The sequence below is a fragment of the Mesitornis unicolor genome, unplaced genomic scaffold (genome assembly GCF_000695765.1).
Source record: "Mesitornis unicolor isolate BGI_N332 unplaced genomic scaffold, ASM69576v1 scaffold37077, whole genome shotgun sequence".
NCBI lineage: Eukaryota > Metazoa > Chordata > Aves > Mesitornithiformes > Mesitornithidae > Mesitornis > Mesitornis unicolor.
In genome coordinates this window covers 4,550-16,811 of record NW_010194999.1, presented here as the reverse complement: position 1 = coordinate 16,811, position 12,262 = coordinate 4,550, and the positions used below count along the sequence as shown (strand labels likewise).

The window sequence follows — 12,262 nt, the reverse complement described above, 5'->3', positions numbered from 1 at the left end:
CTGCGGAAGGGGAGGCGTCCGGGGCGGGAAGGGCTTTTCGTCCTGGAGGGAGCGGGATAGAGATGTGTCGGTATCTCTACTCGTGTTCGTGACTGCTTTATCCTTTTGATGTTTTTAAAAACATTGCGGTAGTCAATTTAATCCCGCAAACTCGATTTACGCAACAGAGCACAGTAACTAACTGAGAGTATCTTGTCCTGAGCACTATTATGCTTTGTTCCCTCGCAGCTTTAAAATTTTTGGAAAGGTCTTAAATAGAATAGAAGAATCTGGAAAGGCTAGTCATTTGAACCTGGTGAAATTTCTCTTGCTGCCCCCCTTCTCTCCTGTGTTCTGGCAATGTCTGTTTGAGACTTGGCTATTCTTTAAGTGATGCTTTTCTATTAGCTCAAATTAGGGGTCTGGAAATACTAGCATTTGTTCGGAAGGCGGTCTCTCATCAGCGACTGTGAAAGAGTGCATGCCTACCGGCAGTGCTTGCTGTTAGCCTGCACAAGCAGGGTAACTGTTACGAATTAACGGAGATGATTGAAAGAATGTTTTAAGGAGTTAAGCTTAGCTCCCTTTTTCTTCATGGAGTGTTTTTTTCAGGCAATGGAATTTGAACAATAAAATCCAAGGGGGAAAATAGCATTCTTTGGTTGTTATCTGTACAAATAAATTTTTTATGAGAATAAGGTGCAAAATTGTTTTGCCTGACTCATAATGTGTTTTATAAGTATACTCAGATGGACTTAACAAAAATAGATCTTGAAAGAGGCACCCATTTCACAAAGTCAAAAAAGTTCAACTGCTTTTGAGATTCTTTATACATGTACGCAGCTGTTATGTTCTTCATCTGTTATATTGAATGGAAGGCATGATAGAATGCCTGTTAGTAGTTTGATAAAGAACTTTTATAAGTATTAATTTTATAACTTTTTTGTCTAAATTGTTTAGAACTAAACAAGCAGATCGATACATAGTGTCCCTTAAAAAGAAAATTCAAGATATGTATTATAACATGTTAAAAATAGGAACTGGATAATTGTTCCCTTTAAATATCTGAAAATCATTCAGTAAATGTGTTTGCTTAAAACTAGCACATGGTTGAAAACTGAGCAAGTCCAGAATAATTCAGACTGTAATTGTTAATCAAATCTGTGAACTTACAAGTTTGTAATCTCCTCTTAGTGATGTGTTTGGCTTTGCAGCAAAAATTTGGGTCAAACCCCCATTTTTAGTTGTAGCAAGAATCCAAACTGTTTTCATAGGCTTCTGAAGCAGTAGACTGTTGGGTTTTGATCACACCCAGAACACTTGAGTTTTGCTCTGCAAGTGTATATAAAACTGGTAAGTTCTAAAAGTGGGTGTCTCATTTTGTTTTTCCTTTAGTATGATGTACAGTTTGTGATTTGTTTTTTTACTCACAAAATAGATGTGCTAGGGTGATTTTTTTTTTCTGCAACAGGTTTTATCTGCACACCTAAGAATAAAAGGTAATGGAGACTGAACAGCAGGAGGAGACTTTTACCAACACAGAGACAAATGGTAATTTTTTTAAAGGGCTATTTTATTTTATTTGGGGGGGAAGAACCTTTTTAAAGTCTTAAGGCATTCCAAAATATTTAGAAATGCTAACTGTATCAAATGTTTGTACTGGCAGTATTTTTGCATTTAAACTTTTAATTTTTCAGTGTCCCGTATGGTTTGACATGGTTTTTGTATCATGAATATGTAAACTTTGGGGGGAAGTATTGTAGTCATAAGTAACTTAATGTTATAACTATGGATTTGAAAATATTTGATAGCTAAATATTCAGTACTTGTCTGGACAGTGTGTTTATGTAAAAATACGGTCAGGCATATCTATTACTGTATTTATTGCAGTTGTCACTTTGAGGGAATGTGTATATATATGTAATGTCTCTATTAGCTCAACTAAAACCTTTTTGGACATAATTAATGAAGAAGAGAGAGGGTATAAGCATTGAGTTGATTCATGCCAGTTTTTCAAAGCTATTTGAAATTCTGCTTTCTTATTGTTCCACCAGTATTTCAGTATTGGACAAACTACTTTTGATCTTTTGGGCTTTAAGGTTTTCCTAATTGTAAAAGAAATATTAGGTGGGTGATGCGGCACTGCTTTAAATGACATCTTGTAAATTTTTCAAAATTGCAAAATTCTCATTTCAACCGTAGTTCATAGATTTGGAATGAGTCTTCAATAATTAATTGATATGTAGGCTGATGAAGTAAAAACCTGTTTCTGTGCTATAATCAGGGTAGATATCGGAAGTTAGCATTGGGCTAATAGGAGGGAATGCTTCATTAGGAATACAGTGCATAAGCTTGATATGCAATTTTATCATGACTTAGAATGTTAAATATATGTTTGTGTTTTCCCTCCTCTATGGACCTGTCTATAGGCAAACGTCCTGCAGAAGATATTGAAGAAGAACAGGCCTTCAAAAGATCTCGTAATACAGATGAGATGGTTGAATTACGCATCTTGCTTCAAAGCAAAGTATGCTTTTTCAGTATCACTATGTTCCTGCTTATACCATTACTTAAGATAGTGGTGACAAAGTGTATGTTTAAAAAGAAAGTGTGCTTTATTTAAAGTAAAATAACATATTAGGAATATTTCTTAAGTGTGCATGATAGTAGAAGTGTATTGCAGTGGTATTATCTTAAAACTTTTCAAAGATGGGTCTTTAAGGATCTATGGGATTTCTTAAAAAAGTGTGCTCATTGAAAAAATAAAGCAATAGAAATTATAAGCCACTTATATTTGTGTGGAAAGTAATAGTTTACAGGGGGATGACTGTGTAGTAGTCTTTTGAAAGCGAGCAGTTTAGAGAATGATCATCTTATGATTGTAAATTTAACATGAGAGGCAAGATTAGGACTTCCTCAGGATTTTAGTAATTTTCCCAGATTTAGTAAATCTGTATGTATAAACAGGAAGAAATATGGGAGTAATGTTTCGGGGATTGCAATCGCTTCATTGACTAGTACAAATTGTCATGGTAAAATTGTTATTTTATGAATCTCCTTTAGTGTTTCTAGTCGTTACAGACGTTTGTGCTGTCAGAAGTAACTCAGTCTTTTGTGTCGGGGCACGGGAATGTTACCTTAACTGTGTGGCATTTCTGATGAATAGTCATGTGGAGTGCTGCAAAATGCTTGTGGTGCTGTTGACATGTATAAACAGCATAATGAAAGCAATAATTTTGCATGTAGTTCTTGAAATAGCCTGGTAAAAATGTAGTTTTACAGTTGCCCCTCTTGAATATCTGAGACTATTCCTGTTGATTTTAGCAACTGGAGACTAGCTATTGTTTATATTGGCTTTACATTCTTCAGACACTAGTCTAAGTGGTCAGTTGAGTTAATAAGTTTAAATCAAAAGTAGCATTTGAAATTATCAAATGTTTGGAGTGTGAAAGTGAAATTTGTAAACATTTAAAAATAATTTTTAAAAAGTTACCAAATACATTAGGAAAATCATTGACCTATATAACATGTGTGGGATCCCAAAAGGTATTTTTTCAGTTCTGCTTTAACTATGAGATGGTTTTAACACAGGCAGAATTGCTTAGAAACCTAAATTTGAAATTGAAATAACATTATTGAGTATTTTTATATTTTTCCAAAGTTCAGTGATAAGAGCTGTTGTGACCTTCTTTTTCCCCCATGGTAAAACCATGTCAGTTTAGGTTTCAATTTGATTTGAACCTTTCAAAAGCAAAAGAAGCCTTGTCCCACCACTAAATGCATCCCACAAGGTAATGCAGAAGTAGATACGTTGTTCTTAGTCTTCAGTTCAAAAATTTAGTCTGTGCTGTATGAGCATAACATAACTTCTGAAAACTATTTTCCAGAATGCTGGAGCAGTAATTGGAAAAGGTGGCAAAAATATTAAGGCACTTCGTACAGATGTGAGTATGAGTTTGAACTAATTTATTACCAGTTATTTCAGAGCACTACATTTGAAAACTTGATTGCATGCATTCCTAGAAATTGAGAAATTCAAATCTAGACGACAACAATCATAAGCCATTTATAATGATTGTTAGAGGAGATAACATTAGTTTTTCAGTTTGTGTTGTAATTAAAACCCAGCTTGAGTTATGTGGGAGGAGAGGTTTATATTAAACCTTTTTGCTTTCAAAGAGGGTTCCTCTTAATGACACTCTTCAACTGAGTTAACATCTTTCATTAGAAATATTGGCAAAGCTTAAAACCCTTAACCCCATTTCCCATATGTGAATCAATTATAGTACTACTTAAAACTATTGCAGGTGGCTGGCTTAACCCAGTGATAAAAGAATTATTTAACTTCCTTTGAAAAACCAACCCATAATGGTCCATCTGTTCTTACTTTAACAGCTTGGACATAAAGCACAAAAACATTCATGTTAAGATTGCATGATTTAAATATAGCTATAGAACAGTAAAGAAACACTTCTGTTATTTGGAAGCACTTTTAAATGGTCATGACTTATTTACCTATTCATATTTTATAGTGGGTTGACTCTCGTGATTAGACACACGTTCAGCATAGATGTTATGTATTTCTAAAACTTGCTAATGCTTCTTAAATTCCATTTGTTTACACTCCTGTACTTAACATCAGCTACAATTTAAGCAATTTTTTCAAGCAAGACTGTTCAACACAATATTTGCTAATATAGCATTACAGAATTGGTTCCATCTAAGTTCACAAACTATAGCAACTAGAATTGAGCATTAAGCTGAAATAGTCTGGAATCATACATAGACTCACTAACTTTGGCAGCTACTGTTTTTGTTTTGTTGGGGTTTTTGTTTGTTTTTTGTTTGTTTTTTTGAAGTAAATAAATACATCACCTCTCTCCAGATAATTTAATTGGTCTGCAATACTAACTTTCCGAACTTGCCCAAGGTTTCAGTAATATGGATCTTAAGAGTTTTGTGTCTACATTCATGAGCTAGCCTGCTACTGAAACATCATTATGTTAAAAGTAAAAAGTAGTTTAGTCAGATAAAGTAACTCATTAAATCCATACCATAAAGCCACAGTCGATGTAGCAATCCATTATTGTGTTAGTCTTCAGAACAACTTAAGCTTGCTTCATTAACTGAGAGTAATGAGTATAGTTTGTATTAAATTAAAATTTATTGCTTTTCCCCCTTTTCCCTCTCCTTGTTTTTTTGGCCATATATCTCCGTTACCCATGTACTGGATCGACTTGCCCCTGCGTTGCCCACCATGACGTTGGCCCATCCGCCCCTGAACGCCCATGTGAAAACCCTGGTTGGCTATGCCCAAAAATGTGCTCGTTGCCAAACGGGTACCATACTTGACAACTTCCGATTGAATACCCATGCCCAATGCCAACATCCACGAACGCCAATGACCAATGCAGTACAATGCAAGTGTTTCAGTCCCAGACAGCAGTGGCCCTGAGCGGTATGTCCCAACAGTTTATGCCTCACTGCCTGATTAGAAAGACAGAAATGTATTCTATTACCTGCCTTTTATATAATTAAATAGTATCCCCTTATAGACTGTATATTGGGGTTTTTTTTAAGTTTTCTGTCTTACTTTCCCCATTAAGTCTTTTTGTCACTGAATTTTATGTGAGTTGGCCACTCAAACAATCCACTAATTTTATTTCAATGGAAGGAGCACAGCTTCAAATGTTACATATTCACTGCGTCATAATTCAAACTCTTTCAAGACTTTCTTGCTGTCTTTGTGGCCCACCTTACTCCCCCCAACATTGTCTGTTCATAATTATTTCTGATTAAATATTAATTCTAGTTCACTTTTGTTCACTTCTCATTTGTGTTATGTTTTTGTTTGTGGGTTTTTTGTTGATTGTTTTTGTTTGAGTATTTTTCTTCCTTGTATTTATATTCCTTTTTTGCAGAGCCCATTAGTAATTTAATTTCTAAGTGGTCTCTCAACCTTACTCCAGATAAAATGTTGACCACTTGCATATCCCCACTTTTTCCACAAGAAGATGTGCCGGTTTTACCAATGTAATGGCAAGGGTATATTAAATTAGTGGTGGCAGGGAATGTGAATATTTACTTCTACTTTCAGTTCTGTGTCGATTTCTTGCCCACTTAATCTGAGCCCTTCCAAAAGCTCTCACTTGCACTTTCTCTTTCTCTCTCTCTGCAAGACCTACCTAGTCTTAAATTCATATTAAACAAAGGTGCATGTGTTGTAAATCCAGTGAACAGGTTTACTTGAAATGGGGAATATTAATTGTAAGTTCTTCTGTGTAGTCAATCTTGTTAGAGTTTTGTATATGATTATGATTTCTGAACTTCTGCTACTCTTCTACCTTCTCCTAACACTATGGCCTCTAACAGCATCTTGAGTATAAGTGCAGATACAGAGACAATTGGAGAAATCTTGAAGAAGATTATCCCTACTTTAGAAGAGGTATGTCTCTTAGGTTTGTTTTTTCAGAGGTATAAATTTAGATTTTAAAACAAGATAATTCTAGATGATTGTGTGCTATTTTTAATATATTAACTTAGAAAATAAAACCCAGCCTTTTTTGAAAGGAGGCCTATAGCTCTCAAACTGTGTGTTGGCATTGTTTTTGGTAGAGAACAGAGACAATATCTTCTTAGAAAATTAATATTTGAAACAACCTCTTCCCCTTCAAAACACCTGTCTCCTCACTTGTTTAGTCCCCAATTTGACATAGCTATATTGTAATTTCCATCCTGCCTTGGCTTTGTAAGCAAGTGTTTTGTGCTGTTTTATATCTTTTATTATTATTGTATAAAAACTTAAGAAATTAAGGAAAACTCATTTGACATCACCTCATGTTGAGGCAAAGTACTTAAATAGGTGTGTTACTCTATCATAGCAAATGTTACAGTTCAGCAGCAAATTAAGTCATACCATGGTGTTTGGAGAAAAACCTTAACAAAAAAACAAAATCAAGTGTTTTGATTTTTCAATTTTTTTTTTCCCCTGACTAATATATTATTCTTTCCTTGTATGCATCTTTCTTACAGTATCAGCACTACAAAGGTAGCGACTTTGACTGTGAATTGAGACTTCTAATTCACCAAAGTCTAGCGGGAGGAATTATCGGTGTCAAGGGTGCTAAAATCAAAGAACTCAGAGAGGTACTGTTTTCTGTTCTTTTTAGATTCTGTTTTTAATCTATAAACAAATTAGATTTTTGTGTTCATAAACAGTCAGTGTAAGCATCATTTGTGCAATAACATCTGTTTCTTCAGAACATATTTAATACATATATATGTGGTACTAAGGGACATGGTTTATCTGAAGATTTTGTAGAGTTAGGTTATGGTTGGACTTGATCTTAAAGGTCTTTTCCAACCAAATGATTCTATGATTTTTTGTGTTCCAAGATCAATCTGAGTTACTTATTACAACTTTCTAGCAAAAAGTCAGAAATAAAGTGGCTGTTGGCAATAGAGAGAGACTAGGACTTCTTATAAAGCTTTTAAGCATATTAGCAGTCTTTATAAATAAAGAATACTTCAAATTAAAATGCCATTCATCACTCCTGGAATGAACTACTGAATAGACTATATTGGCGGTGTTGGTTTAGCGTGGACACATCTCTATAAACTTCAACAACGATAATTTAATAGATGCTTAAATATATCTATCAAAAAGGTAGTAGAGGGTAAGGGGTTGGGTTTGGGTCTTTTTGTTGTGGATTTTAGTTTTTGTTAGGGGAGTTGGTGGTTGAGGCATTTGATTTTTGGATGGGTTGGTGTGTTTTGTGGGTATTTTTTGTTGCTGGGTTTTCTGTGTGTTTTGTGGTGGTGGTTTTTTGGTTTTTGTTTTGGTTTTTTGTTTTTTTTGTTTTAAGTTCCACTTCCTTGAAGATCACTGTTTTCTTTGTGAAGAAATGAGGTTTTGTTCTAAAAAGCTAGTGTTCTCTATGAATCTAGAGTGTTGTTTTCTATCTTTTCCTGGCATTGTGTCAAAGACAATTCCAGGTAGTTTAGACCTAAGCTACTGTTTGTGCGGACTGAGGAAGGCAAGATGACTAGACATAATCCTAGCAACATTGCTGTCTTGCATCCAAAGCATGCTTTTTGTCATATGAAGGTTTATATAACCTTTAAGCTTATAATGGATATGTGGTCCTTTTGCTAATTGATTAAATGACTGTGTAGATGAACCATAATTGAAAGTTTTTAAAAATGAAACTTTTTTCCTCTTCAGTAGCATTTCATACAAACTGATGTCATTGCAGGTCTTTATAATATCCTAAGATTAAATTTGTTGTAAGAACTCAGAAGCAAGCATTCACTTAAAATAACTGGAAGTTTAATGGTCTGGTTTGATTGTTTCTTTAATAATGTTTTAGTATGTCTTGCCCATTTTGTTTTCAATAAGTTAATAAAATTGTTTAAAATACTTTTATTTGAAGGTTTTTGTGATTTTTTTTTTTTTTTTCCTCCTTCTCTTCAACAGAACACTCAGACCACCATTAAGCTCTTCCAAGAGTGTTGTCCTCATTCCACTGATAGAGTGGTGCTTATTGGTGGAAAACCTGATAGAGTTGTGGAATGTATCAAGATTATCTTGGATCTTATCTCTGAGGTAATGTGTCTTAAACTTATTTTTCTTTCATTGGTATTCATGAAAGTCAAGATGATTTGGATGAAAAATTATCTTTCCATTTCTAATTTGAATTTGGTGCCTCTTACTTATTCAGTAACAAAATGAGTGTTGGACTGTTAGCGCCCTTTGAAAGTATTCCTGTTTTCTAGAATTAGGTTGTACCTCATTGGAGAGGGAAGTAATTTTTTGTACCAATGGACTGTTAGTCATGCTTTTCATATCAGTAAAACAAGAAATTTTAAATTGAGGAGGAAGTGAGACAAATGGGTCACCTATCAGTAACAGCAGTTTCTCTATCATATTTAAGTTCTCAGGAAGCATATCACCATTCCTAACTTTATTAGTATTGTGAGATCAAGAACATATTCAGAATGTATAAATTAATATTTATACACTTAATATAGTAATTTAATGAAATAGAATAATTGTAACAGTCAGTGCTAACCGGGGGGAGGGGTGGTGTTTTTTTTTTGTTTGTTTGTGTGTGTTTTTGTTTTGTTTGGTTTTTGTGTGTGTGTCTTAGTCTCCAATTAAAGGACGGGCCCAGCCTTATGATCCCAATTTCTATGATGAAACGTATGACTATGGTGGCTTCACAATGATGTTTGATGATAGAAGGGGACGTCCAGTAGGCTTTCCAATGCGTGGAAGAGGAGGCTTTGATCGAATGCCTCCTGGTCGTGGTGGACGACCTATGCCTCCATCAAGAAGAGATTATGATGATATGAGCCCTCGCAGAGGACCTCCACCACCTCCGCCAGGTCGTGGTGGCAGAGGTGGCAGCAGAGCTCGTAATCTTCCTCTTCCTCCTCCACCACCCCCTCGTGGCGGGTAAGCTGTTGCATAAATGCATTGTACAAAACTAGAGTTGAGTAAAATTTGCTTATTACACTTGTTTCCAGGACTTGTTTCACACTCCATGTTAGTAGTGATTATGCAGGATTGCACCAGAGAACTTTGTAAAGTATTTTAATTTAATTATTTCTGCAGTGTAGCAGTCTATCAGGACTAAAGTCAATAGTTCTGTAACTTTATTTTATGTCATTCAGATCTTGGCTAAAGCATTCAGAAATTCATGGTTGTGTGCAAATAATGAAAACTTGAATTAAAATATATAAACTAGTTTATAACATGAGTCATGTGCTGCTTTTTCTCATTTTAGAGATCTTATGCCTTATGACCGAAGGGGTAGACCTGGAGACCGTTATGATGGAATGGTAGGAGTTAAAAATCATATTGTTTTGTTTACTAAACAAAGTTAGCACTTTGAATATCTGAGGAAACTGTTCTTGAATGTATACATTTAAGTGTGGGGCATGTGTGCTTCTAATAAACTTTGATATCACCAAAATGTTTTGACCATACAAATGGTCCTTCCAAAAAGACAGCTGTTTGGGGTGTAAAGGGTATTTGGAATGTGATCTGCTGTGTGGTTTTGGTTTGAGGAGCTTTGTTTTTTTTTTTGGTTGGCTGTTTTCCCTACCTGTCATCAACAATGGAATAGAAAGCTGATAGAGCACAGTCCCTGCAGGTTTTGTTACATTGACCTTCTTTTAGACTTTTTCTTTTTAATCAGGATGACAGAAATAGGAATTGGGAGGCTTTTCGGATCAAGAAAGCATGTCAGAACAGTGTTTTCCAACATATGCTAGCAAAATGTAAGAGAACATGAATATCAGTAAAGAGCTCTACTTGGTCTGGCAGGTGATTGCTTTTTCAAATCAGTTCTTGTCTTTATGCCAATTTCTATGCAAAAAAAAAATCTACTGAAATTCCAAATGTTTTGGAGCCAGGACCACTGATAAGTTGAATTTTAAATGAAATTAGGTACATTCAACCATGTTGGGGGTGGGGAGAATTAAAAAAGGGCTTAAAAATGCTCCTTCCATGTTGTACTCTGAAATGTGACTTCCTGGTAGTCACTTACTGTTGTATCCTCTTTCCTGGGAAGGAAATCATCGGCATCTGGGAGGTAAATCTCTCTGTAGTTAACTATCTTTTTTTCCCCTCTGGTTCTGCTTGGCACATTCCTTAAGATGACAGGTTAGATGAGATATTTTTTTTTTCTTTTAAATGAATAGAAGAGAAAGAAGTGGAGAAGAGCTATGAAATGGGCAACCTAAATGAGATTTACACATTGCCCCCTTCTGGGGGCAAAAGGCAATTTATTTCCAGTAATGCATACTGAAAGTACATATTACAAGGATGTCAAAATTGAGGCACCAGAAGCCTAACAGAAATATTGAAAGAAAAGACTTGCACTTAAAATTACAAAAAAAACCCCAAACCAACCAAATAAAACCCAACACCAAAAGCACCAAGTTGTCTATGCTACTCTGGATCTTAAGAAACTAGAAGAATCATGGATCATGAATTATACCTCTTAAGATCCCTTATTTGTATTATGTTTTCAAAGCTCAATTTTTGTGTTTTCAGATCTGCAGTTGGTAAAACCAGTGTCAAGGCATATAAACAGAGCAGCCAGCCCTTCCTTGGGTATCTGATTGAGTGCAATCTTAAGCTTGGGCCAATAGTGTACTCTAGTTCTATTCCATTCCATTTAGAGTAGAAAATCTATTTGAACTCTATTTAGTCTGACTTAGATCAGGTTGCCCTTGACTTTCTTGACATGAGTTTCTACAAATAAGTGGGAGTCATCTCTGCTCGTTTTCCATGTTCTGAAAAGCAATTTTATTTCCTCTTCACAGTGGAACTGCTCATGGCTGTGGCTGCTTTATACACAAGTTTCATAGCCTGCCTACAATGAGGACTGCTCTCTGACACAGATTGTATTTAATTTCTGGTTTTAGCTAGCCATAATCCCAGTATCCTTAATTGTATAAGCAGATGTCTTTCCATAGATTGTGAAGCTCAAGCTAGAAGTGTCATGCCAGAAACACAAGGTCTTCTTGAGCTATTATACATTTCATATAGAAATCAGTCTCTAGCAAAATGTTTAAGTTGTAAGTAAACCAACATTTTTGTGGTTTGTGAAGTAACACATGGGAAAGACTATTTTCAGATAGCAGAAATGCCATTTTACATAAACTAAGTTAAAAGGTAAGAATAGATTCTTTTCAGACCAACATCTTGGAGATGTTGAACCTACAGAAATCTTATTTTCTACCAGTTCTCTGCTAAAGGTGGAGAAATTCAGTAATTCAGGACTTGTAAGGTGGTAGACCAAGACTGGATGATGAAACTTGTGTTTTCTGAGATGCAACAATACTGACAGCTTTATAAATTCTAAGATGGGAGGAAAAAAATGTTACTTATATATACATAAAATCTCTGTTCTGAGGCATTTTACTGAAAGACATAAACACATTGTTTCTCTTACTACAAGGGTATATATTTTAGGCTGTAACTACTCCAAATCAAACGCCTATGATTGTAATGGCTGTTTCTTGCATTTCCACTGTTTCTTTTTTAACACCCCCATCCTGAAGGATACTTTAGATATCTAAATGCACAAAAACATACTAGGGGAAAAAAATAAGATAAAGTGCATATAAAGTAATTTAATCCTTCCCCTCCCCCCCTTTTTTTTAATGCTCAGTTCCTAATGCTTTCAAAGTATTTATAAATTGGAGTTAATTGAGAACTAAATCAGAATGTCTGTTTAAAAGAAGTGTATGTTCAGAAGTCTAATTGGTT

General features: G+C 35.0%; 1 protein-coding gene across 1 annotated transcript in view; it reads left to right on the top strand.

Annotated features, from left to right (window-relative positions):
• Window positions 1-1,252: 1,252 nt before the first annotated feature.
• HNRNPK (heterogeneous nuclear ribonucleoprotein K) overlaps window positions 1,253-12,262 on the top strand; it is a gene marked incomplete at its 3' end in the record, with an annotated part of 14,794 nt that continues 3,784 nt past the window's right edge. The window contains exons 1-10 of the mRNA XM_010187978.1: window positions 1,253-1,332; window positions 1,451-1,530; window positions 2,409-2,506; window positions 3,867-3,923; window positions 5,394-5,437; window positions 6,352-6,424; window positions 7,012-7,125; window positions 8,456-8,584; window positions 9,129-9,436; window positions 9,768-9,822. Coding sequence (XP_010186280.1) covers window positions 1,482-1,530; window positions 2,409-2,506; window positions 3,867-3,923; window positions 5,394-5,437; window positions 6,352-6,424; window positions 7,012-7,125; window positions 8,456-8,584; window positions 9,129-9,436; window positions 9,768-9,822 — 927 coding nt within the window. The remainder of the gene's footprint in view (window positions 1,333-1,450; window positions 1,531-2,408; window positions 2,507-3,866; window positions 3,924-5,393; window positions 5,438-6,351; window positions 6,425-7,011; window positions 7,126-8,455; window positions 8,585-9,128; window positions 9,437-9,767; window positions 9,823-12,262) is intronic.